General features: G+C 38.7%; 5 protein-coding genes across 22 annotated transcripts; 1 reads left to right on the top strand and 4 right to left on the bottom strand.

The window, feature by feature from the left end:
- Positions 1-2,449: 2,449 nt before the first annotated feature.
- Positions 2,450-5,348, bottom strand: LOC112272931 (uncharacterized). Of its 4 annotated transcripts, none has more exons than XM_073529598.2 (7): positions 4,828-5,340; positions 4,282-4,423; positions 3,896-4,053; positions 3,463-3,516; positions 3,321-3,362; positions 3,039-3,097; positions 2,450-2,894 (listed from the first exon to the last, which is right to left on the bottom strand). In XM_073529598.2, the coding sequence occupies exons 1-7, from the start codon at positions 5,047-5,049 to the stop codon at positions 2,711-2,713; spliced, it is 861 nt and encodes a 286-aa protein (XP_073385699.1). In that variant the 5' UTR covers positions 5,050-5,340; the 3' UTR covers positions 2,450-2,710. The 4 variants fall into 4 exon arrangements, with proteins under 4 accessions (XP_073385699.1, XP_073385701.1, XP_024356891.1 ...); XM_073529600.1 differs by lacking the exon at positions 4,828-5,340 and adding an exon at positions 4,597-4,821; XM_073529599.2 differs by having other exon boundaries at positions 2,731-2,902; positions 4,828-5,348.
- Positions 5,349-5,814: 466 nt separating this feature from the next.
- On the bottom strand, positions 5,815-8,838 carry LOC112272930 (uncharacterized). Of its 2 annotated transcripts, XM_024501122.3 has the most exons (4): positions 8,346-8,838; positions 7,733-7,825; positions 6,930-7,546; positions 5,815-6,780 (listed from the first exon to the last, which is right to left on the bottom strand). In XM_024501122.3, exons 1-4 carry the CDS (start codon positions 8,445-8,447, stop codon positions 6,762-6,764), a joined length of 831 nt encoding a protein of 276 aa, XP_024356890.1. In that variant the 5' UTR covers positions 8,448-8,838; the 3' UTR covers positions 5,815-6,761. The 2 variants fall into 2 exon arrangements, with proteins under 2 accessions (XP_024356890.1, XP_024356889.1); XM_024501121.3 differs by having other exon boundaries at positions 5,815-7,546; positions 8,346-8,835.
- Positions 8,839-9,811: 973 nt separating this feature from the next.
- Positions 9,812-13,680, bottom strand: LOC112273315 (uncharacterized). 9 transcript variants are annotated; one of them, XM_073529412.1, is made up of 8 exons: positions 13,469-13,623; positions 13,082-13,206; positions 12,712-12,800; positions 12,425-12,593; positions 12,004-12,271; positions 10,914-11,194; positions 10,284-10,343; positions 9,812-10,023 (listed from the first exon to the last, which is right to left on the bottom strand). In XM_073529412.1, the coding sequence occupies exons 2-7, from the start codon at positions 13,083-13,085 to the stop codon at positions 10,285-10,287; spliced, it is 870 nt and encodes a 289-aa protein (XP_073385513.1). In that variant the 5' UTR covers positions 13,086-13,206; positions 13,469-13,623; the 3' UTR covers positions 9,812-10,023; position 10,284. The 9 variants fall into 9 exon arrangements, with proteins under 9 accessions (XP_073385513.1, XP_024357715.1, XP_024357717.1 ...); XM_024501947.3 differs by lacking the exon at positions 9,812-10,023 and having other exon boundaries at positions 10,075-10,343; positions 13,533-13,680; XM_024501949.2 differs by lacking the exon at positions 9,812-10,023 and having other exon boundaries at positions 10,075-10,343; positions 13,082-13,195; positions 13,533-13,668.
- A 1,018-nt stretch (positions 13,681-14,698) lies between these two features.
- Positions 14,699-21,725, bottom strand: LOC112273314 (uncharacterized). Of its 6 annotated transcripts, none has more exons than XM_024501943.3 (8): positions 20,168-21,725; positions 18,931-19,154; positions 18,725-18,802; positions 18,299-18,506; positions 17,768-18,010; positions 17,118-17,327; positions 15,265-16,781; positions 14,699-15,155 (listed from the first exon to the last, which is right to left on the bottom strand). In XM_024501943.3, exons 2-8 carry the CDS (start codon positions 19,111-19,113, stop codon positions 14,970-14,972), a joined length of 2,625 nt encoding a protein of 874 aa, XP_024357711.1. In that variant the 5' UTR covers positions 19,114-19,154; positions 20,168-21,725; the 3' UTR covers positions 14,699-14,969. The 6 variants fall into 6 exon arrangements, with proteins under 6 accessions (XP_024357711.1, XP_024357710.1, XP_090101282.1 ...); XM_024501942.3 differs by lacking the exon at positions 20,168-21,725 and adding an exon at positions 19,607-20,125; XM_090245156.1 differs by lacking the exons at positions 18,725-18,802; positions 20,168-21,725 and adding an exon at positions 19,607-20,124.
- On the top strand, positions 20,705-21,725 carry LOC112273317 (uncharacterized). Its single transcript, XM_024501955.3, has 2 exons — positions 20,705-20,933; positions 21,110-21,725. The coding sequence occupies exons 1-2, from the start codon at positions 20,864-20,866 to the stop codon at positions 21,469-21,471; spliced, it is 432 nt and encodes a 143-aa protein (XP_024357723.1). The 5' UTR covers positions 20,705-20,863; the 3' UTR covers positions 21,472-21,725.
- Positions 21,726-22,203: the final 478 nt, after the last annotated feature.

The following is a 22,203-nucleotide window of genomic DNA, read 5'->3' as shown; positions in this document are numbered from 1 at the left end:
TTATAGTTGAATTATGTGGATATTGAGATAAGATTAGACATATAAACTTGTACAAATTTTTATTATTTTTAATACTCTTAAACTTGCTTCAAAGAAATCTTTGAGCCTAACTTGTCATTATTTACTTTAAATTCACATTATTTAAGTAATTAATTTTGAAATTTTACAATTGCTTGGTTTTAAAAAATAAATTTTTATTATTAAATTTTTCAATTGTTATAAAAAATTGTATAAAAAAGTCATAATTACATTAAAAAAATACGATTATTTCTTGAACTTTTTTATTTCCAATCTATGTTATAATGAAAAATCCAGATATTCTCATTATTTTCTAATTATACTGCTTTTATTACTAATTGGTCTTTGGTTCAATAGACACATGTACAATTCTAAGAAATGGAGGTTAATCAAATTAATTAGATGTAAATAGAAATATGTTAGGTTTATAATATTTTTCACAAAAAACATTAAAAATATTTTTTATACAAAAAGTAGGTCTATAGATTTTTTTAGATATGCAACATAGCTATATAAATTATTTTTTAGATTTTTTTGTCTTTTTGAAACTCATATGTAGACAATCTACAATTTAGATAGTAGCCTACTATCTTTATGATTTTTTAAAAGCTTGTATATGGCTTTCTTATTAATTAATATATGTAGAAGAAAGAATAAGATAATTATTAAACTATTTTAATTCTTTCTTATATTCTTATCATAATTCAAAATTCTCTATTATATTTGTATTTATTAACAACTATTCTAATACATTTCTATCTTTTAATTATTATTATTCATTACCTTCTTCTTTCTTTTTGAATGGTATATGAATACATGTTTTTTATTTTTTATTTTTTAAAAATTTGTATCCTTGACAATTAGTATGGATAAATGTTCTTAAAGAAAAGACAAAATAACTTTTTAATGACTTCTATGTTTTTGCAGCTATAGCATGTTTGCACAAATGTATAATATGTTTTAATTAATTTTGGAATTTCTTTAAATCTAAGTCTCTTACTACCTCAAATTCTTTATTTTAACTTATTTTGATATAAGATGGTAGTAATTTTTCTTTTGAGTAAGTTAATTATTTAATAATATTTAATAAAATACTTTAAAAAAATTGATATGCAACAAATAATACAATTACTATACAATCTTATAGAAACATCTTCATTATAAAAATAGATATTATTATAAAACAAATTATTTAGTAGAAGGTTGGTCATTATCATCTCTAGTTATGTGACTTACGTAAGAATTTAATGCTAAACAAAAAAAAGATTCTAATAACTAAAACACACATAAATTTGCGAGGATAAGGTAAACAAACTACTACAATATTTTAGTAATAATTTCTTTAAATTTTTATTTATAATAAAAATAGTGATTTATCATATTCTGTTTTTTAGATGGATCTATCAATTTCTTTTTTGAAATACAAAATCAATATAAATCAGTCTTTTAATGATTTCTTTATTTGTAAGATAAGTTATTTTTACATAATTTTATAAATATTATTTTATATATAAATATATAAATATATTATTATATATAAATATATTATTATATATAAATATATTATTATATATAAATATATTATTATATATAAATATATTATTATATATATATATATTATTATATATATTATTATATATATAAATATATAAATATACATATATATAATGTTTCTTTCTACTTGTATTTCCTATGGTATTGTATATTAAGAAGATAAATAACAAATCATATGTTTACAAAAAATAAATGCAAAATAAAAGTTTTTTTTTACTAGGATTTGAAGTTATAAATATGCATGATTTTAATTCAAACAGGCTAAGCACCTGAGCCATTACAATTAGCACAAGCACCAAAGCCACAAATATTCTTTTGAATGCGGACAAAATGGAACGGACATCTTGCTACAGAAATAATGCACCTACTTTTCCTACCAAAGGAGGATTAAGACAATGCCCATGTTCCTCTTTAGAATCTCTAAGAAGACATTTGATTGTATTGTGTACAAACTTACTATTGTACATACATACATACCTATATATATATCTACATACGTATATACATGCATACATATACTTATTAGAAACCACAAACTATTTTCACGGATTACTTGTATTTCTTTTTGAAATAATTAAACAACTACATATTCTCAATTTGAGATTTGGATAACTTCTTAACAAATCATTACACAACATACAAACAATTCTAATTTTAACTGCATATGTACACGCATTAAAAATACCAGTGAAACTACAAATCTACTAACGCACACCAACATATATTCTTTTCAGTTACAACATCAAATCACTGCAGACACACAGTTCCTATGAAACCCAAATTTCAAAAAATGGCTAATAAGCTACTATGTGGGGAGTTTATGTCGACATTTGAAAAGAGGTAGGCATGTAGAGAGCAGGTTTCAGGACACGTGAAATATTAACAAATCACTGATATTACATTTACAAATTATATTTTACATATGCGATGGGAAACGTGTCTTGATAACTCTACTGTGCGTGTGTGTATGTGTGGGATAGTCTTAATGGAGTTTGCTTTGTTAAGTAAGAAGGAATGGACATGCACCTTTGTCTTAGCAAAAAACGGTTGAAAGCTAGTGCAGAGCCGGGTGCTACACAAGCAGCTGAGCTCTGAGAAATGCGAGAATATGTCAATACCTTCATCTTCATCACCTTCCTCACTTCGGTTCCTCATTTGCTTCTACCTTGCCAGGTTCTGGTTCTGGTTGTGGAGGAGGTGATGGGGTTGGAAGGATCTTGCAGTGACAAGTATCTCCAACATGCCTTCTGCACTTGACCTTGCAAGCGAGTGGGTTCTTCTCTCGTATGTACAGGGCTACATACTTCACTGGTCTCTCTGGTCTGAAAAACTTACTTGCCACGAGTTTTATACACATTTGTAAGGTTTGTGGTGTCAGAGAGCAACCCGCCAGTATTTACTGTAGGTTACACTACTTTCATAAATGATCTGCTATATGTGCTAGAAATGATTGACAGTGCACGCACCTTTCAATCACAATCAACTTCATGGCTTCGAGACAAAGGTCGTAAACCTTTTCAATCATCTGTGGCACACAATTCCAACATTCGCAAGATCATCTCGTTTGGACCATGGATTGAAAATTGGTAAGAAAGAAGAGCGCTTTTTTATTCATTGATATGCAGACCATAATGAAACAGTGACCGCAATGACTGACATGCATCACCGTGCTGCATGTTCAGTGAATTGTAGCTGCAGGGTGCTATTATTTCTCACACATGGAAAATTGTCTCAGATATACAGAGAACCTTCAAGTAATGGTAGCAGTTGATGTGTGAAACACTCACAACCTGTCGTTCGGACAGGAATCCACATAACGTTCCTCATTAGATATTTTCACCATGGTTTTCAAAATTACTGACAGTTTTTGACTTAATAGAATCTTCATACCAGGTATTCTCGAACAGGCAGATCTTTGTGGGGGTTTTGCAGCTTGGGTGGATCCTGCAACCTCAAATACAGCCATGTTTATTCGGTATCATGAAATCCCCCCGTTTCGATTTACACATTCTAATTCATGACACCCCCACCAGTCACATAGACCAAATCAGACATGCAAAATACACTTGTAACACCCAATTGAATATTTTCATACTTTTGTGGGATTTCGAGACTCAAAGGGTTTTAGAGGAAACGCCTGAAACTCTCCGCAACAGGCTCGAATTAAAGAGGTTCCCGTCGCATTCACAACAATTATTTTAGATTCTGAAAGCCTCAGAATGACGACTGCGGCGATTATCGCAGAATCTTCAAGTCACTCTTGTGCGTTCAAGCAATACCAATGAACTACAGAAGATTAAAATAGTAATATAGATCCACATACCGGCCATATCCAAGGATTAGGCGGGCCATAACACATCTCCACGTTGTACGGTAACTGGTGCGGTGCACAAGATGCATCGTGCAAAGCGTCAATAGGTTCGGGATACTGCCATGAAAGAGGAGGTGGCCACGCCGGCCAATCTTCCCATGGCGGCTGGACTGCTCGGTTCACATTCAACAGTCGCAATGGATCAAAGGAGAAAAGTAGTCAGTAGTAGTTATCGTTTTTGTGTGATCAATCTCATGTAACAGAAAAACAGATTTCACCGCCACCAACGCTTAATTCTCTGAAGTGAAGGTTTATGTCATGAAGCATTCTGAGGCCGACTTCAGCTCGACAAATGCAGCGGTGAATTTTTAGTCGAGAAAAGTTACGTAGTCGCTTACATGCGGAACTCAGGGCACTCATGCTCTCCACTTGTGGCAAGTAGAACTCAGGGAACTCTCCGATGCGCATCTCTGGTGACTCGGGTGGGACATACGCCGCACCCTCAAAACCCTCTTTCTCAGCGGGCATTTTACTGCGGCGCTACAAAGTCTCACCACAAAAACAACGCATAAATTAGTCACATCCAGCATAGCCTCGGGCTTCCTCGTAATCCCCTCAGCCAGCGACATAAAGCCTGCAAAGGTGCATTAAAAGGAACGCCTACAACCGGATCAATCAACTAAACGATTGATACAATCCCTCAACCAACTGACCTGCATTGGGCAATTCTACCAGCAGAATCGCTACAACTTATCCCCAACCACTGGTAACGATCCGAAATAACCTCGCACTAATCCAAGCAGAAACAGAAGTCCTTCGGGGACTACCCCAAGAACGACAAATTTTTGCTCACAGAAATTACAAGTTGCTTGAAAAAACAGAGGACAGGTCTAATGAGATAGCACTCCTTGAGAGATGTGGTAAAGAGTGGGATATCCACGAACCAGACGAAGATGGCGCATGAAACGAGAGAAACCCCTTCCTGAGGTCGTACCCATTGGGATGTCATGGATGCCATGCCATCGCCATCGTCCCGAATGCACAACAACAACGAAGAGCAAAGCAAAATAATTACTCTTCCTAGCAATTCTCAAACTGCGGTTGCCAAGTCTATGTCCATTCCTCCTATTCTCCCTCTTCTTCTTCCTCCTCCACCTCCTCGCCATTGATGAGCGTCATTGCTCTGTTTTCATGAGCTTCAGTCTGTTCTCCATTCCTCTTCGGCACTACAAACCACCCTCCAGTTAGGAAGTGTGGTGCACTCACTCATTCTGGTGTTTTCATTTAATGGTTCGACCCGTGTTGATAAAAGAGGGTTTTTGGTGGGAGAATTTGTGAAAACTGTCACACATGCCGAGCTAATGAATGGTTGATTTGATTTTATCTGATACCACATTGTTCGATTTCGTAATTTTTTATGCCTTGTTGAGAAAGTGAAAGTTGACGAACATTGGGAAACAAGAAACAAAAAACAAAAAACAAAAAAATAAGTAAAAAATAAAAATGGCAGCGTAGGACCTACACAGTTGCCACGAATGAATTCATGATTGTTACGCTGCTTTCACAAACGCCAATGTAGAATTTCAAATTGCTAGAGAGTTTTTGTGTATAATACAGTGTCTTGCCAATCCGTTGAAAAAGTATTGTCGAACCGAGAGATATTGGAAATTTAATAATTAGGATTTTAGAAAGTCTGTTTTGAGTTCATTCAACTGAGTCATTTTATGTGGTTTAAAATTCAATATAAGTGAAATTCATGAATTATAATAGTGGAAGCCTTGAAACAGCAAAGTCTTTGACAGCAACAGTTCCAAACAGAAAATATTTGTCCCACAAAAGTATTTTGAATTTTCTCAGATTTTTCTTCTTAAAATAAAGGAAATTAAACCATACGTTAAGCAACAAAACAAAAACAAAAACAAAACAAGAAAGACAAAAAAATAATTGCTTCATCATTTTAAGGCTGAAGGGTCTCAAGCTGTTGAAATAAGAGCAGCAAATAAAGGTAACAGGCTTGCCATCACCAATATCCTACTCTATCGATGTCCCTCAAATGAACAGTATGTCCAAATGGTGTTTACTACAGAGGACCAATCGATTAGGATACCTCTTCTCGAGGAAAAATGACTATTCTATACGTTTGGCAAATCCCTTCAACCTTGTGTCCAATACGAAGTTTTTATGAGAGATTCAAACCTAGCAGTTGAGAAAGCTATACTTGGCAGCTTGGACTCGCCACTGGAAGGGGAAATTAGGTCGTTATCAGTGCTCAGAGGTTCGCCATCCAACAATTTCAACCATAGCAATTCATTTAGCTGGTCCCCACGTTCCAGAACTGCTCATATCTAACCAATGCGAATATTCCTGTACGCATCATTGAATATACCAGGTAGCCTGGTGCGAGGACGCCGTTCAGAACATCAGGCATCTCCCATGGGATAAGAACTTGAAAGCTAAGGCAGCGAAAGCTTGTGTTGTGAGCGATCCGCGACTTGACTTCCGAAAATTCCAACAAACACGGATCTGCATGATCTTAGTCACATGGAGCTTGTAGTGCTTCAAGCAACAAGCTTGGATGACCTTTAGACCACACCGTCCTCTTGGAGCAACGACAGGTGACATCCAAAAATGAATGCGGTAACATTCAGCAATGGTAGCCCGTCAGCCATATTGTATTAAGGCACCCAAGAATTTCGTCATGTCCGTGTGTGCATTCAAAACAGGGCTTGTTGACTCATTGATATCAAACTTTAGCTTCTGTTGCAAGAAGGTTTTCACTGCTTCGCGAATGGCGATGCCATCTTGCTTGCTACCCTTTAGACCGAACAAAATATTGTCAGCAAACCGCAGGTACTTCAGCTTCTTCGCTCCTTTGTCTTCAGAGGAACTCATTGCACCTGCCCCGAACATGGGAATAAGCTCATCCTCCACGTAGCAGTCCAGCTCATGGAGTAGAATGTTGTTACACAGTGGGGAGATAATTGAACCCATTACTAGCTCTATGTTGTACTGAGTGCGATCAGTGAGGTTGTAGATGTCAACATACCCGGCATTAAGAAGCTTGCGCATTAAATCCTCCATAGATTTTGAGTAGAGAACGGGAGCCATGAGCTCAAGAAGAATTTCGTGATGAAGCTTGGTCCAAATCTTCTGCAAATCAATTTGAACGAGCCATGAAATTCCAATCCAGGATGACCGCAATACCTTAAGACAAGTGTGGCAATTCCGCCCTACGCGAAAGCCATGGCTTGAGTCTCGAAAAGTAGGCTCAAAAGCAGCCTCTAAAACCTGAAGCATAGCTGTTTGAACCACTTTGTCTATGGTAGAGGCGATGGAAAGAGGCCGTCCCCCTTCTGGTGTCGGGAGGGTTATGCGTTGCGCCGGCTTGGGAGCGTATCTATGCCTTCGTAGCTCCTCTGATAGTCTTTCAAGGCCTCGTTCAGTCAACTCTGTTTGGGCTCTACCGTCTATGCCCGGTGAAACTGTTCGATGAAGTCTTTCATAAGCGGCCCTGAGATTATCCACATCATACACATTCGCATACGAAATCCTATTATCCCTTCGAGATTCGGTCCCTTGGAGAACGTGGTAAAGCCGATAGTGGATGCCCCTTTCTAAAATGTGCCTAACCCTGCAAGTCGGTAATTCTGATTGCTGCGACTTCTGCACAAAGGAATCACAAGGAACGAATATTGCATCATGAAGAGAAAATGATTCACAAACCTGGAAAGTAGGGAGGTGATAGAAGACAACAATCTCAGAAACCGATTACTTAGTGAGTGATAGATTGCATTAGATGAAATCATCCATTTGAAGAACTGATCACGTTACAGCCTTCGGGAAATTAACCTTGATTCCAAAGGTAGAACATCCACGCAGTCCACGCCCCTTGTACATAGGCTGTATAGGTAAACCCAGGCTTTGTTCAATTACTCCAAAAGCCTGCAAGAGAATAATTATGAGTTAGCTCAATTGACTCCTTCGTACATTTCTTGTGGAGATCAAACACAACCCATCAGAAGCACTGCGTAAGATGGTATGTTCATTAGCGCTATTGAATCCTTTGGCACTTCCTGCTCGTATCCAATCTCCTACTAATGTAAGACTACTATTAAGGATTTACCTTTTTTTTTTCTTTTTTCTTTTCTTTCTTCTATCACATAAAAAATCATGACGTGATCGGACGATCCTGACATGGTGGTCCATTACATGAAGCTGGAATGCGGTCTAGTAAATGGAAGCTCTTGCAACCTCATGCCTCTAAATTGATACAAACGGAAAAACCAAGTCAAGTATCTCAAAATCGCGGGACAGAAATCAAGTCAAAATTCAAGCTAAATTAACCCAAATGCTATTGCCCGCACATAATTAGACACTCCTTCAGTTGATTCTCATTTCCCATTACTCAACAGTACGACACAACCAGTCATTAACACGTAGAATCGGACTTCGAATCGCTCACCCGATCCAGAGCGTGAGCAGCTTGAGCAGAGGAATTCGAGAAGAACCAGGGACGCACACGGTGCCAATACTGCCAGCTCTCCCACGGAACCTTACGCATCATGACGACCCCCAATTTCCACCACCGAGGTCGACTAAAACCTCATTTATTCATAACCCTGCGACGTGCCCCTCGCGGCGAATCCAACGTACGCGTCGAGAAACGCCACAAAATATACGTCAAGTTGCTCAGTTCGAGGTAACGTGACTCGCAAGTGGCTCTGTAATGGCTGCAGAAATGCGGCCCTTGCGCACACCTCGGCAGCCTGTGGCTGAATGCGAAATTCCCAGGATGATTATCAGTGACGCGTTGTGTCCCTCGCTTCCTTCGCAGATTAATCACAGCCAAAAATTGCTACTGGAATCGCATGAAACCCTAATGAAAGTCCATGTTCTTCGCATAATCAGGCTGCAGCAAACTGCTAAAACCCCGACCCTAATTCTCAAAGGCCTAAAATCCTAATTCCGCGGTTATAGGGCTCGAACCTCAGTGGGCGTAAATGCGTGCCGCGGATACATGCTCCACCGTGTATTCGTACTTGATGTGTACTATACGTATTTAGTGTGCGTTTAGTTTAACATTAATTCGTTTGTTGTGTATACAAATGTGGACATGCAAGTATTTCATGTTTGATGTTTGGTTTAATCACTTGTAAAGTAGAAATTTTATCAACAACCACTCTATTTCTTCTCTAATTACGTGAATTGTGTCATTAGAGTGGTTTTTGATAAAATTAAAACTTAAAAAAAAAAAAAAATCATGCTAGTTTTTGTTTAATTTAATGATGAAGTGAATGGTTTCAATTATACATTGTATGTGTCTTTGAAACTCTTGCATTTTTTTTCTGAAAGTAAAGAATTAATTTGATAAATAGAAAAGATTATATGGTCCATGAAATAAATTTTTAATTTAGTATTATGTGATGATGGTTCTAAGTAATTAAATATTTTGTAAAGCTTGGATTTTATTTTGGGTTAAATTAAGTGCAAAAAATGCAAAAAAAAAAAAAAAAAAAAAAAAAAAAAAAAAAAAAAAAAACATATACTTTGGATATTGTATAACAAAAGAATGACACTTTTTAAGAAAAATAAAAATAAAATATTTAAATAAATATTAAGAAATGCAGATTGTAAAAATTATATACATATAATAGTAAGACTTGAAACATATACAAACAAGTTATATTTGTGCAACCACTAAAACTTTTACTATACAATGTTTAAAAGTATTAAATTTATGCAACACATAATATCAATTTAATTAGTATTGAGCATTTTGTTGTTTTTACTTCTTTTTTGTGAAGTGTTCAAGATTAAAAGCATAAAATTTTATCTTTTTTATATCTAAAGACTTATAGTAAATAGTTTTTTTGTACAATCTATAAGTTAAATTTTTAACATCTAATTTGTTTAATAAAAAACCGAAGATAATGATAAACATATATTATTTATGATGACAAGAATTCTTTAGAATGTCAACTTTATCATTATTTTTTTACAAAACCAAGTACTAAAAACGTATTAAAATAGAATTTACAAATAATTTATCATTATTATTATTATTATTATTCTGTCATGTAAAATTTATCATTTTGACTTTATTTATTTTGATAAAAAACTTGATTCTTCAAAAATGTTTGCTGAAGAGTACATAAGCATAGATGTTAGTTCTATTCAGAACATTCAGTCTCTTTGCTGAAACATTAGCATATTCAAAATCCATATTTTTACATGTATGTATTCACAAATTAAAGTGGGTAAGATGTCCTCATTTCTTTTTAAAGCTCACTAGAAAACAATGTAAAATCTACCATATAAAGTCATGTTTTACATTTTTATTGTAATCAAAAGAAATGATTTATTTAAGTTGTTGATTATATATCTGGTTTTTTTTAAGTACTTTAAAACTTTAGTTTTGGTTGCCATCCTTTGCTTGTTTTAGCTCCCTTTCCAGCATAACCTTAAACAATTCGTAAAAGTTTATTATGATATTTTTTTTAATACATATAGTACATGATTTCAAATTTATAAATGAGGATGTCTGTTGTCGCACACACACACTAACAGGCATGTACTTTTTATTCTTATAATAAATTTAGTGATACAAATATAATTTCTATGAATACTTAAATAAATGGTGTAGTCCCAAGCCTACGATACTTATTTTCAATACATATCTCAGGATTTTATTTCAAGTATATTACTTTAAGCTTGGTTAATTTATTAAATCCGATTCTTTAATTTTAAAGTTGAATGATCTGAAATTTTTAAAAGTATTCAGAATTCAAGATGTAATTTATTCAAGTGGGGCTTTTATTTTATTTTAAAATCATTTATCTAGTTTTTTATAATTTATCTAAGGAAAGCTAATATATTCACACCACAAATATGAAATTTAATGAACATTTGAACATTTGAATATTTGGTTTCATGCAACTTATATTTAGTAACACTATAAATGTACATAAGACAATGTCCTCATAAGAAGCATTAATGCATAATTTATCCAAAAATAGAATGGAAGTTGTACCATAATATCTATAATAATTGTAGCATTGGTCGTAAGCTGGTCTGGGCTTCAAATGAGGCTTGTTAATTGGTCTTGAAGGATTGTAGTTATTATTATTCCCCATAATTCTTATTTGGAAATTATTATCGTTGTGGTGTTTGCGATTGGAATTTCCTTGTTCATGTCCATAATTCAAATGATATTCCTTATTTGAGCGCTTATAAAGGCCAATCATTTTGCACTGTCGATGCCTTTCACTACTTCTGCTTCCACTCTTGCTTCCACTTTGCTTATAATCATCTCTGTATAAAAAAGTTTTATTAAAAATCATGTTAACATATCATTTCATTAATACACCAAAAGAAAAGAAAAGGTACATTTCATGCGACCAAATATACAAAATGAATACGTGGAAAATATGAAAAACGAAACTAAGAGATATGTATGAACCTGTTCGTTATTCTTGTTTTCTACGTATTACATGCCTATAAACTGATTTCTTATCCATAGTTTATTTATGAAATTGAACTCTTAGTTTCAGCCAAGAAGTGACTCAAATTGCAACACTACAAAGTGGGTTTCATAATAATAATAATAATAATAATAAAAAAAAAAAAACACAAACATATCTCGAGAACCCAAATTCCCGGAGAGACCCCACATGCATCTCAGCTGTGCAATGAAATCTAAATGAAGAAAAACAACAAACAAATCAAACATATCGAATCAAAACTAAACACGAAAAGTTTCCAGCTTTGTGGGCCCACAACTCCCAGTGCCATGTGGTGTGGGCTGATGATAAAGCTCTCGAGCTAAAACACACACAAAAACATAACTATATGTGTATATATATAGTTGTGTTTCTGTGTGTGTGTGTGAAAGTGAATGGAATAATATGAGAAAACACACACACACTCACAGAAAAATATGTTTATATACACATATGTACATACGCACACACACACGCACACACAGAGACAGACAAATATATGTATATATATATATATATATATGTGTGTGTGTGTGTGTACAAAAGAATGAGAGAATTGGATGATGTGCGAGAGGAGGAGGAAGCGGAGAGGCAGGGCAGGGCAGGGAGATGGAGCATTACATGGGGCTGGGGAAGTGGTCACCGACGGCACATGGAGCGGAGAAGGGGAGGCAAGGGTGCAGGTGCTTCACCAGCCGAGGATGCTCCGTCTTGATGTGCTCCTCCAGAAACTGAGCATCGTTTTTCTTCGCCCCGTTGTACTCCGTCCTGCACTCCGTCTCATACGGGTTGGCATTCGGTGGACCCGGGTTCTCAGGACACGCACACAATCCTATCTTCGGTGAAAACATGCTTCTGTTCACTCCCCCCGTCGGTGGTAGGATGAAACCTGATCGCAAACATATCATACAAACAAACAAGCATACAAACATAGCCCAATTAGAAGAAAAAAAGGACCATCCGAGCTTGTCCCCTGTAAGTCATGAGTTATCAAAGCAGATCGAACAGCAGCATGGATCTCATGTGGTGATGGATTCAGCACATGTGTGTTCCTTTTCACCAGTTTTTGGGGGCCATTCTGAGTACAGCTTGTTTCCACATCGTTGCGTCAAACATTCGACCTTCGATTTGATTTCGCACAGCTCCTTGCCCAAAGCGTCAGCCTTCTTGTTGCACGCATCGTGGGCCACTGGCTCCGGTGGCTTCCGAACCTACGGATTTGCATGAGTGATAATAACGGACTGATTTGAACAAGAGTGGTCTGAGAATATGATGGAGGTCTGTGGTGAGGCGCAGCTTTGGGACGAGGGGAGTTCATGACATGCATACCTCTCTGTGAACAGGAACATAAAAGTTCCCATACGATGAGTTTGTGGTCTTCCATGGATGCCGAGGTTGGAGTGGAGATTGCAAAAACTCTGTCATTTCAACACACTGCATCTTAATCCCCTTTTCCATTGTTTATCAATCTACGGCACTCTACCGATGGCAATACAATTGATTAGCACAAATGAATTCCACGATGGATATCCTGTGAATTGTATTGCTATCAACTGAGAAGAAGCCCACAACACGATTCAATGCATTCTACAAGAGGAGACTTGGTTTCGATAAGCTTCAGTTCATCCATGTGATGGACATTTAAGCTTCTGGGATCGAAGTGTGGAGGTGATAGACAGAAATTTGGTTGAGAAAGTACCCATCGATGCAGCCACTCATCAATCCCGTAAGGATGAGTACTTCTCCACCTCTCACGCAACTACAACTTGTAAAAGTAAAGCTGGGTCGGCGGATTGGTCCACTTCCAGCAGCTCTGGGGATCATCTATCAAGTGAGTGCAGCAGGCTTGGATCAGAGAGGAATGCATTGCGCTGCGCATTGCAGCTAAACACTCTAACATCCCAAAACTTGCTGGAGTTATGTGCGAAAGTGTGTAAAAGAAGATAAGCTCAAATAATGAGAAACAGACTTCATAACAATTATGTAAATTACTAACAAGGATGTAAAACAAAATCATGAAGCTGATGGCTAATAGGAGTAGATCTCACGAGTAACCCAAATTTATGAAGAGCAACTGAGATGCTACCATGTCCAGGAATGGGAGCGAGCAATAAAACCAAAGTGATAGTTTGGGGCTGCGAATTACGCACCGAGTGAGGTGTTGCATCATCATGTTCGCTCGAGATTGAACTTGCATTGTGGATTGTGCTGAAAGGTCAGATGGGAAGAGGCATAATCAGGAGGTGTCAAGCGACAAGTCGGAGGTGTATACGATAAATTTCAGTATTTAAGACAACAATCGTTTAACCCTTGACTCTTGACGTGGATCTCATGAAACCGTCGGTCTCACCCAGAGCCTGGAGTCCTGCTGGAATAAACCAACCAGGAACCGGGTGCCTAGGGTCGTAGGAAAGCTGATGTAAGAGTAGAGCAAAGAACTCTGAATCACTTTGCAGAGGAGGCTTGTTTCTGACAACAATAATCAGTCAAAGCTTCAAAGTCTGACTGCCAGCACTGTTTCGATCTTGAGAAACGCCTTCACATACTGAATTGAAGCAAAATTGTCGCGTCTGCAGTATCAGTAGTGGAAAATACTGACAGCGATTGCATAAATATCATGTGTATCGGTTGAGAGACACTCTCGTTGATCGATTTTAAGAACAAAAGAATTCTTTGACTCTCTTCCCAGGCTCACTAAACTGAAAGAAAAAAAATTTATGAGCACAACAATGAGAACTAAGAAGGATCCTCCAGCAAAGTTCTAAGATTGTCTTCTTACGAGCAACTATCTTCGGTTGATAGCTGCAACGTCATGTTCTTTTACATTACGCATCAATTCTTATGCTTCACCAGCAGGAGTAATCTTCAAGTGGCTTCATACATGATTATTTGGCTTTCTAAACAATCGCCCATCTTCACCTCTCTTGCTCTTCAGCACCTGGTGCACGACAATCAGCAAAAACTATATAGAAGAGCGGTAGCGCAGAAGTGAACAAGACATCCTGGTAATTGCAAGTAATAATGAAACCAAACCATCAAGATTATTGCTCCTTCCAACTTATGCGTAGAGGTCCAGGGCTGGATTGGAGGGTGAGTAAACCCTATACAAACGAACAATTAAGGAAATTCTCCTACCTTAATAGCAAACAAGTAAAAATCATAAAATTAAGAGTTACAATGCCGAGCTTCATTAGTTGCAAACAAGCCAGTTGAAAGTTGATATAAAACCAATGACGACGGCAATCCAGTCAGAGAAGGGGTTATGAACACTTGCAGCCACACCAACAAAGTTATTGACAGCTATGACTATCAAAGATCGAGGACATACAACATCAGATCCGATTAAAGATTTCAAAGGAATGACCATGGTAGGCTTTTAGACCTGCATAGCACATACAATGAAATGTTTTGAAGCATGTGTTTGAACTCTACATTGAACAGAATACAAAGTGGCTGACGCACTAGCCCTGTATCACATTGGTCTTCTCAACAGCAAACTTGCGAGATTAACAGAGATCTACAATATGTTACACATTGTTGTACCAATGGAATGACATAGGTTGCACTTCAATTTCATTCTTAACCAACTAAGTGGGCAGCAGGGAGTTCTGTACGACTGGGTCCCTGTATGCAGTGATGAAGTGGATGAATCCTAAACCAAGGCACAGGGCCTGAAATGTTGTCCAAATGGCCTGACTTATAGCCCGATCCTTTGCGCTGAACACACACTCCATAGTTTCTGCAATGTCTGTGAGCACCTCCAAGTTTTGCACCTGCTCAAAAACCCCAACGAACGAACGTCAAAAACTGAAAAAATTACCCTTGATAAATACAGCACACTTTTTTGAAAAAATGGTCTTCATTCTAGCATTCTTCAACTACCTGATTGTTCAGCTGCCCCACTTTCATCTGGGCCGTACTCTTTATTTTCTCTGCTTCTTCCATTTGGTGCGCCAACAATGCCTTTTGCTCATCCAACAACTTCACACACTCGTATTTCTCCTCTGGCCATGGCACCGACGAAACAAGGAGACTCTCGTTTGAAGTTTCTGACACCACAACCGCTCTTTGGCTTCTCTCTTCTCGTTCCTGTTCTAACCTCTCTTCAAGCTCCTTCCTCAGTTCTCTCTGCTCCTCAAGCTGCGCAGAGAGCGACATGACCTGATTATATAGCTCTTTTATCTTCTCTTCATCGTTTGGCAATCTCTCATGTAGTAGCTCCTTCAAACTAGTTTCACTTATGAGCCGCTCATCTCGCTCCTCCTCAAGTTTTCGAGCCAACTCTTCCTGTAATTTGGTTTTCTCCTCCAGTTGCACAACATATTGCACCCTCTTATTGCGTTCCTGTTCCAACGCTTCCTCATGCATTTTCGCTTCTCCCTCTGTTTTTGCCACATGTTCCATCCTTTCTCTGCGTTCCCAATCCAATTTCTCTTCAATCTCTTTCTTCAATCCATTCTGTGATTGCAACTGCGCAAGTAGATCATTCAGCTTCTTCTCAGCGTCAGGTAACATCTCATGGAAAACAGCTAGGCCCGCTTCACTTTGGATCCGCATAACCCGCTCCTCCTCAAGTTTTCGTGCCAACTCTTCCTGCAATCTGGTTCTCTTCTCCAGTTGCGCAACAAATTGTAACCTCTCAATGCGTTCCTGTTCCAATGTTTCCTCATAAAATTTCGTTCGTTCCTCTACTTTTGCCACATGTTGCAACCTTTCCTTGCGTTCACAGTCCAATTTCTGTTCGACCTCTTCCCTCAATCTTTTCTGATCCTGTAACTGCGCAATCAGTGTCTCAATTTGGTCGCGAAGGTCATTCAACTTCTCCTCAACGTCAGGTAACATCTCGTGAAGCACCATGAGGCCCGCTTCGCTCTGGATCCGGACAACTCGCTCCTCCTCAAGTTTATGTGTCAATTCTTCCTGCAATCTGGTCTTCTCCTCCAATTGTACAACATACTGTACCCTCTTATTGCGTTCGAATTCCAATGTTTCCTGAAGTTTTTTCTTCAAATGAATCTCCTCCTTCAGTACTTGCGCTACATGCTGCACTCTCTCACGTTCCTGCACCAAATTTGCTTCAAGTTTGTTGCTGAAGTCAACCTGCTCCTTAAACTGCACTTCCAGGAATAGCACCTCATCACATAGAACTTTCATCTTCTCCTCCACGTTGGGCAGAATTTCATGTAGCACCATCAACTTTGCTTCATTCTTCAGACGCTTTCCGCATTCAGCCTCAAGTTTACGCTTTAACGACAACAAGTCTACTTGACAACGAATCTCCTCAAGCTGTTTCACTTGCTTCTCAGTTAACTGCTTGGGACCGTAGGTATGCCTCAGAACTTCCTTATGTGCAGAAGACCCTTTCACTTCCGCGTTATTTGCTAACCCTCTTGTCAAGCCTGCATGAAAAATTGCCATTGAAATCAGAGTTCAGCATAACGCAGAAGTGCTCTAGGTATGACAATTAATTAAAAATATACGTACATGACAATCAAGAGGAGTAACATGTTGAAATGCATTTATTTTGCATCAATTGTACGTGCATCCGGAGAAGAATGAGAAAACAACTGGATGGAAGAACAAAGAAGAAAATGAAAACATGGTGCCGCCTAGGAGGAAAAAAATCAACATAAATATTTTTGTGTTGAAGATGTAAGTTCGGTATTCGATGATGTAATTGTAAGACGATAAGCTTGACCAAGGCGCGTCGTAGAGGTGGGTTAGACCACACTTACTTCCCAATGAAGCATCGTCTACTCCCTTCTCATCCAGAGTTGTCTCAGAGCCAGAACCTCTAAGCACACCATGTCCTTCAATGTTTTCTGAGATTTTCATAGTATTATGAAGATCCGCATTCGACTCTGAATCCAGCTCTTTCAGAAGTTGCTCTTCTGATACATCGTTCAGGTCTATCTTCACTGGAACGTCATCCAGTTCCTTCATTTCTGCAGACGCAACAATTAATGATGAAATGCAGCCCTTTGGAGTGGCTACACAACAAGTGAGAACAAAGGATATTCCCTTCTAAATCTTGTCCAGTTTCCAACCCACCAGAAGTCACTCAACTTTATGGTTATTTCTTTTTCGTCAAAGACTTAAACCATGAAACATGTGTACGTACTTCTCTCACTTGCAATTATGATCATCGTTCTCATCAGATCATTTATCAAAGATCGTAAGAAAACCCTCTCCACCTTTAAGTATCAACACTATGCAAGTTTTCAGTGTAACCTAAGTTGGCTAAAAAACAGCTACAGGCCAAATATTGTGGATAAATTTACAGGCCCAACATACTATAAGACTTCCAAAAAAAAAATGATGACTGGAAATACCAAGGTCCTGAGACATTCCGTTCTTACACTGTCACCACACAAAGATGACCCACCTTGCTCATCCTCGTTCTCAGAAACCAGTTTCTTAATTTGATGTTCAGACTCACTAGCCTCTGTGCTTGTATCTGTTCCTTCTTCACCACTGGAGCTGAAGATCCCATCCACTTCGTTCACATTCATCTCCACCTCTTCATTATTCGAGGTGTCAAGTACGGGCAAATCTGGCGGTTGAGCTCCAAATTGGTCGAAGTCGATGTCAATATGTTCGACTAAATCCACATCTTCCAGACCCGTATCTTTGTGTTTGAGATAGACAGAGACATAAAACTGTCTTAGTACAAAACCAATCTCTCCTACAGAAACCAGAACGTACACGCGTAAAACATTGATTGCATTCAAGACCTGATATCCAGCAGATCTATGTATAACTTGTGCAGCATCTACATACAAAGTGCCCCATTCGTCCCGTCCAATTCACTAGTCAATCTAGTAACTCCCTATCGAAAAATAAAGGGATAAATTTCTGGGTTCTTTCTGGTCAGGCTTGATCTCGAAAAACTGATTGAGCAGGACGGATCATATACCTGATGGGTCTAAGATGTGTTCAAAATTGCCGGCAAAATCTGCACTATTGCCATCATCCCCCAAGGACCTAAATTCAATGGCTTCCTTAAGCGGCTCACTTGCATCCCCTGAAGCATTGTCCTCCCCTTTATGAACAGTCAAATACGATGCAAGATCGAGGGGGCTCTCTTCCAAAACCCCTGTCTGGTCATCGGGGACCACAGCTGCCTGCAGGTGCTCAAGCTCAATATTAAAACCAGCCATTTCCTGCTGCTGAATGACAGCAACATTTATATTTACACAAAACATCATTGTCTGCATTTAGTTCACCGCTCATAAATTTTCATGGATTCTAGTCACCTAATCCAAGATCTCCTGTGTACACAACTATCTTAACTGTACCATTCTGTAAGACCTAAAGGCGCAAGAAGGTTCATAGTTTGTACCAACAAAAATTTGATGTGGCAACCCTCCGAAAGCTCGATGATTGCAGCAAAGAAACAAATTCTGCATAATATCTTGACCTGATTCATCATGCTTAAGAGGTCACGGCCGCAAAACCTCGACTCCGCTAGTTACGAAAAGAACAATTCGAGAGAGAATCTATCTTTGTTTATAATAGAAAATAGATGGAGGACAGAAACTGCACTACCTGTGAGGTAAACTCTTCAGGGCTCTCCCCGCTAACCCTTTGATGCTCGGTATTGTAGTCTTCCTGGAGGTCTGCATCTTTCCTGCTTCTGTTTTCTTCGATGTTATTCTCATTTTGATGAACCCCTCCCTCATCCAATACTTCAACGCTTTCAAGTGCTGAGCTCTCTTCAGCTTTTTCCATCAGCTCCAACGCATCGACATACACGCCAACCCACGAATCCTCTATCACAAGGGAAGGTGCATCATCCAACATATAAATCACACGATCCACTAAAACATCGTTTTCTTCAAATGTTTACAGGTAGTCCCGGAGAAATTCACGACACAAATCGAGAGGAACCGATAAAGGGAAAGATGAAAGTTTCCATTCAGTAAACATCAAACATCCGATTGCACCTATCGAATGATAACCTAAACGAGGCTGAGCAAACTATTCCGACACGGCTAAAGAGACAAACAAAAGAACCCATGAAAAGCGCGCAAACTAGCCCAGCCCTCAACAATTCAAAGCCTGCGAGAGAATTAGCCTCTAGTGGGACCGAAATCATCATCTAAAGTGCATGAAAATTGGCGAGATTAGGGAACCAAAAGATGACAAGGCAAGCCAGACACTTGGCTTGTCTGTGTTGAAGCAGTCCACTTAGGAATCCGGAGTTTGCAATGCGACTACTAACCCGTCACCGTGAAATCCTAATTCCGTTTCCTTGCAGTATTTAGCACTTCTGTGCTTTCTGAAGGCACAACAAACATTCTCCAAGCTTTTATCTCCATACTTGGCTACTCCACCCTAGTACTCTGGACCCCACCTTCGCTTACACACTCAGCTAAGCTTTGGTGTTTAGTTTCATTGAACATGTTAAATTTGCGGCAGGGTAACTGAGATTCACCAATTGCTATTTGACATTAAGGGTTTGGCAGTTGTGATATTAAGCCAGTATTTTGTTCCATGGTTTGAGAAAAATGTTGCAGGATGTTGTTAAGCCTGAATATCAGAGTAGATGATCTTTGCCAATGTCCGCAATAGTAACAAGAAATGAAAAAAAAAAAAAACCTGAGTACGTACTAAATTCATTGCTCCTCCGTCAAAAGTGTCACTCACTCAAGATGCGAACTACGTTGGACTAATCAAAAAGGGCAGTTGCTATGTCGTGCGACAAAATCCCAAATTAAATATAACTTCAATGTTCATGCTAAATAAAGCCTAGAAACAAAAAAAATCATGAAAATTGGACAACCATTCTGATTGAACTTCCCGCTTGCTTAGCAATCAACAGCTCCATTTCTGTGCCGTTTACCGAAATCGAATCGCCTTCTAGCCAGCTGCGGCAACCAGAGTGGCCCACCGTGTCCCAAGCATTCAAGTAAATAAGCCGCTCTGCCGCGGATTAATCGTGCAAAACGTAGTGAATCTTCATCACATTTCCCGAGGTCCACCTCAAGATAGATGCGCTTCGTTGTGCGCTGGAGGCATCTCGAAGCCGACGTCTGGCGCAATTGGCCACGTATGGGTTCTATATTTACGTACTGAATAATCGCAAGGAAGTAAGTCTACCAATCTTGTTGCCCAGGTACCCTCGCAGCAGTCTTGCGTTGACACAATTCATCCGTGCTGTGATAGGTGTCGTCCCCTCAGCGATGATCACCAAGATCAGCACCAACAGCTTCAATCGATCACACACGTCAGCCAGTGATACGTCTCAGCACCATCTTCTCAACTGCTCTCACCGTCAATATAACCCCAGCAATCTTACGATACTTCCAAATTATCTCTCAAACTCTCTACTTCAACATTCGAAGTTCAGCTTCTGTTTTTTCTGCAGTTGGATAGTTCGGTACTGAATCTAATTTCCAAGTACCTAGGCTTGCGATTGGAGCACTTGTCGAGCGAGAGAAGAATCACCTTGTATCACCACTCAGGCAATTAGATACCAATGGCGCACCACCAGAGCCTTACAGACAAGGCGAAGAACTTGTTGCATGGCACTCACAACCACGCTGCAGGTACACGCATTCAACCACTACACATCTATCTGCTCCAATTTGCGACCACTGTCAACCATCAAGAGAATGTTTTGCCTCCCTCGATCACCTCATGTTCACGATTCGTTTTTTTTGCACTCTGGAACTCTTTGGCTTGTTCTCGTGATCTCACAACTGTTGTGAACTTGTTGACACAGACCATCACACATACGGCATCGGAGGCCCAACGACCGGCCACACTGCTACCCACGGCACTCACGGCACCCATGGCGTTGGCACTGGCTACGGTGCTACTGCTGGTCACACAACGGGAACCCACGCGACAGGGGGGGGATTGCTTGGCAAAGTAGAAAATGCCATTGCAGGCCACGGCACGCATGGAACCCACACCACCGGCACTGGCCTAGGACACACCACCGGTACTGGCTATGGAACCCACACAACTGGAACTGGCTATGGAACAGCACCAACTAGTCACGTCGGCGCAACGCCGCACGTCACAGGGACGCATCTAAGCATGGCGGAGAAGGCCAAGCTCAAGCTCACCGGGCACTTGTGAGCGCAGCACTGAGCTCCGAAGTAGTGGAGCTGTAAATAAGCAGATTTTTGTAGAGAAAAAAAACAGTTGGTTTCTGCCTTTGTTGCTGATTTTGGAGTCTTAGTGACAATGTATTGCTATTCTTTTATGCATAGTTGTTGTGAGTGTGGGCTTGTAGAAGTGAAGCTCATCACTCAGCTGCTACGCAGCTTCGCATGTGAAACAGCTACTTCAACGTCAAATATAAAATTGTTATCAAACAATGATTTTTGCTATTTTGCTTCAAGGTTTCTGGAATTTAATTTGTCTTTGTCATTTCTCTATTTTCAGCTCATGAATTGGTTGAAAGTTCTTTTAGTACTTATATTTTTGAGAAATGTATTGGTTTTGGATTTATTTTTATTTTTATTTTCAATTTTTTGTACACTGTTTTCTTGCTAAATTTAAGATGTAGATTTCATCACTTATTATTTGTATTAATGTTTAAGTTATATTCTCCAACTTTTTGTGAAATGAGATTTGGGTTTTGTTAGCCTGCTCAACCAACTCAGTAACTAGTGAATGAAAATATAGACTTTGTATGGCAACATACTACAAGAAACACAACCACTTTCTAATACCCAAATAGATTCTCACCACCTTTAGATATATGTTATGATTGAATCACTGACTTTCAAAGTACCACTGAAACAAATGTCTCAACTACCGTTTTTACGTTACAACACAAAATTCAATAATTGTTTATCACTATTT

This window comes from Physcomitrium patens, chromosome 20, assembly GCF_059467195.1.
Source record: "Physcomitrium patens ecotype Gransden chromosome 20, ASM5946719v1, whole genome shotgun sequence".
NCBI lineage: Eukaryota > Viridiplantae > Streptophyta > Bryopsida > Funariales > Funariaceae > Physcomitrium > Physcomitrium patens.
This window is presented reverse-complemented; position numbering and strand designations above follow the sequence as displayed.

Coding starts and splice junctions, on each gene's coding strand:
- LOC112272930 (XM_024501121.3), bottom strand. CDS start 8,447: ATGATGCGTAAGGTTCCGTGGGAGAGCTGGCAGTATTGGCACCGTGTG. Junction 7,826..8,345: donor CTGCTCACGCTCTGGATCGG/GTGAGCGATTCG, acceptor ATTCTCTTGCAG/GCTTTTGGAGTAATTGAACA. Junction 7,547..7,732: donor GTTCTACCTTTGGAATCAAG/GTTAATTTCCCG, acceptor TCCTTTGTGCAG/AAGTCGCAGCAATCAGAATT.
- LOC112272931 (XM_073529598.2), bottom strand. CDS start 5,049: ATGGCGAGGAGGTGGAGGAGGAAGAAGAAGAGGGAGAATAGGAGGAAT. Junction 3,363..3,462: donor TGCCTGTTCGAGAATACCTG/GTATGAAGATTC, acceptor TCCGAACGACAG/GTTGTGAGTGTTTCACACAT. Junction 2,895..3,038: donor AAGTTGATTGTGATTGAAAG/GTGCGTGCACTG, acceptor TAAGTTTTTCAG/ACCAGAGAGACCAGTGAAGT.
- LOC112273315 (XM_024501947.3), bottom strand. Junction 12,594..12,711: donor ATGTTCCTGTTCACAGAGAG/GTATGCATGTCA, acceptor GCAAATCCGTAG/GTTCGGAAGCCACCGGAGCC. Junction 10,344..10,913: donor CAATTATTATAGATATTATG/GTACAACTTCCA, acceptor GAATTGTTTAAG/GTTATGCTGGAAAGGGAGCT.
- LOC112273317 (XM_024501955.3), top strand. CDS start 20,864: ATGGCGCACCACCAGAGCCTTACAGACAAGGCGAAGAACTTGTTGCAT. Junction 20,934..21,109: donor CACTCACAACCACGCTGCAG/GTACACGCATTC, acceptor TTGTTGACACAG/ACCATCACACATACGGCATC.
- LOC112273314 (XM_024501941.3), bottom strand. CDS start 19,185: ATGTTGGATGATGCACCTTCCCTTGTGATAGAGGATTCGTGGGTTGGC. Junction 17,328..17,767: donor TGAGAACGAGGATGAGCAAG/GTGGGTCATCTT, acceptor TTGCGTCTGCAG/AAATGAAGGAACTGGATGAC. Junction 16,782..17,117: donor AGACGATGCTTCATTGGGAA/GTAAGTGTGGTC, acceptor TTTTTCATGCAG/GCTTGACAAGAGGGTTAGCA.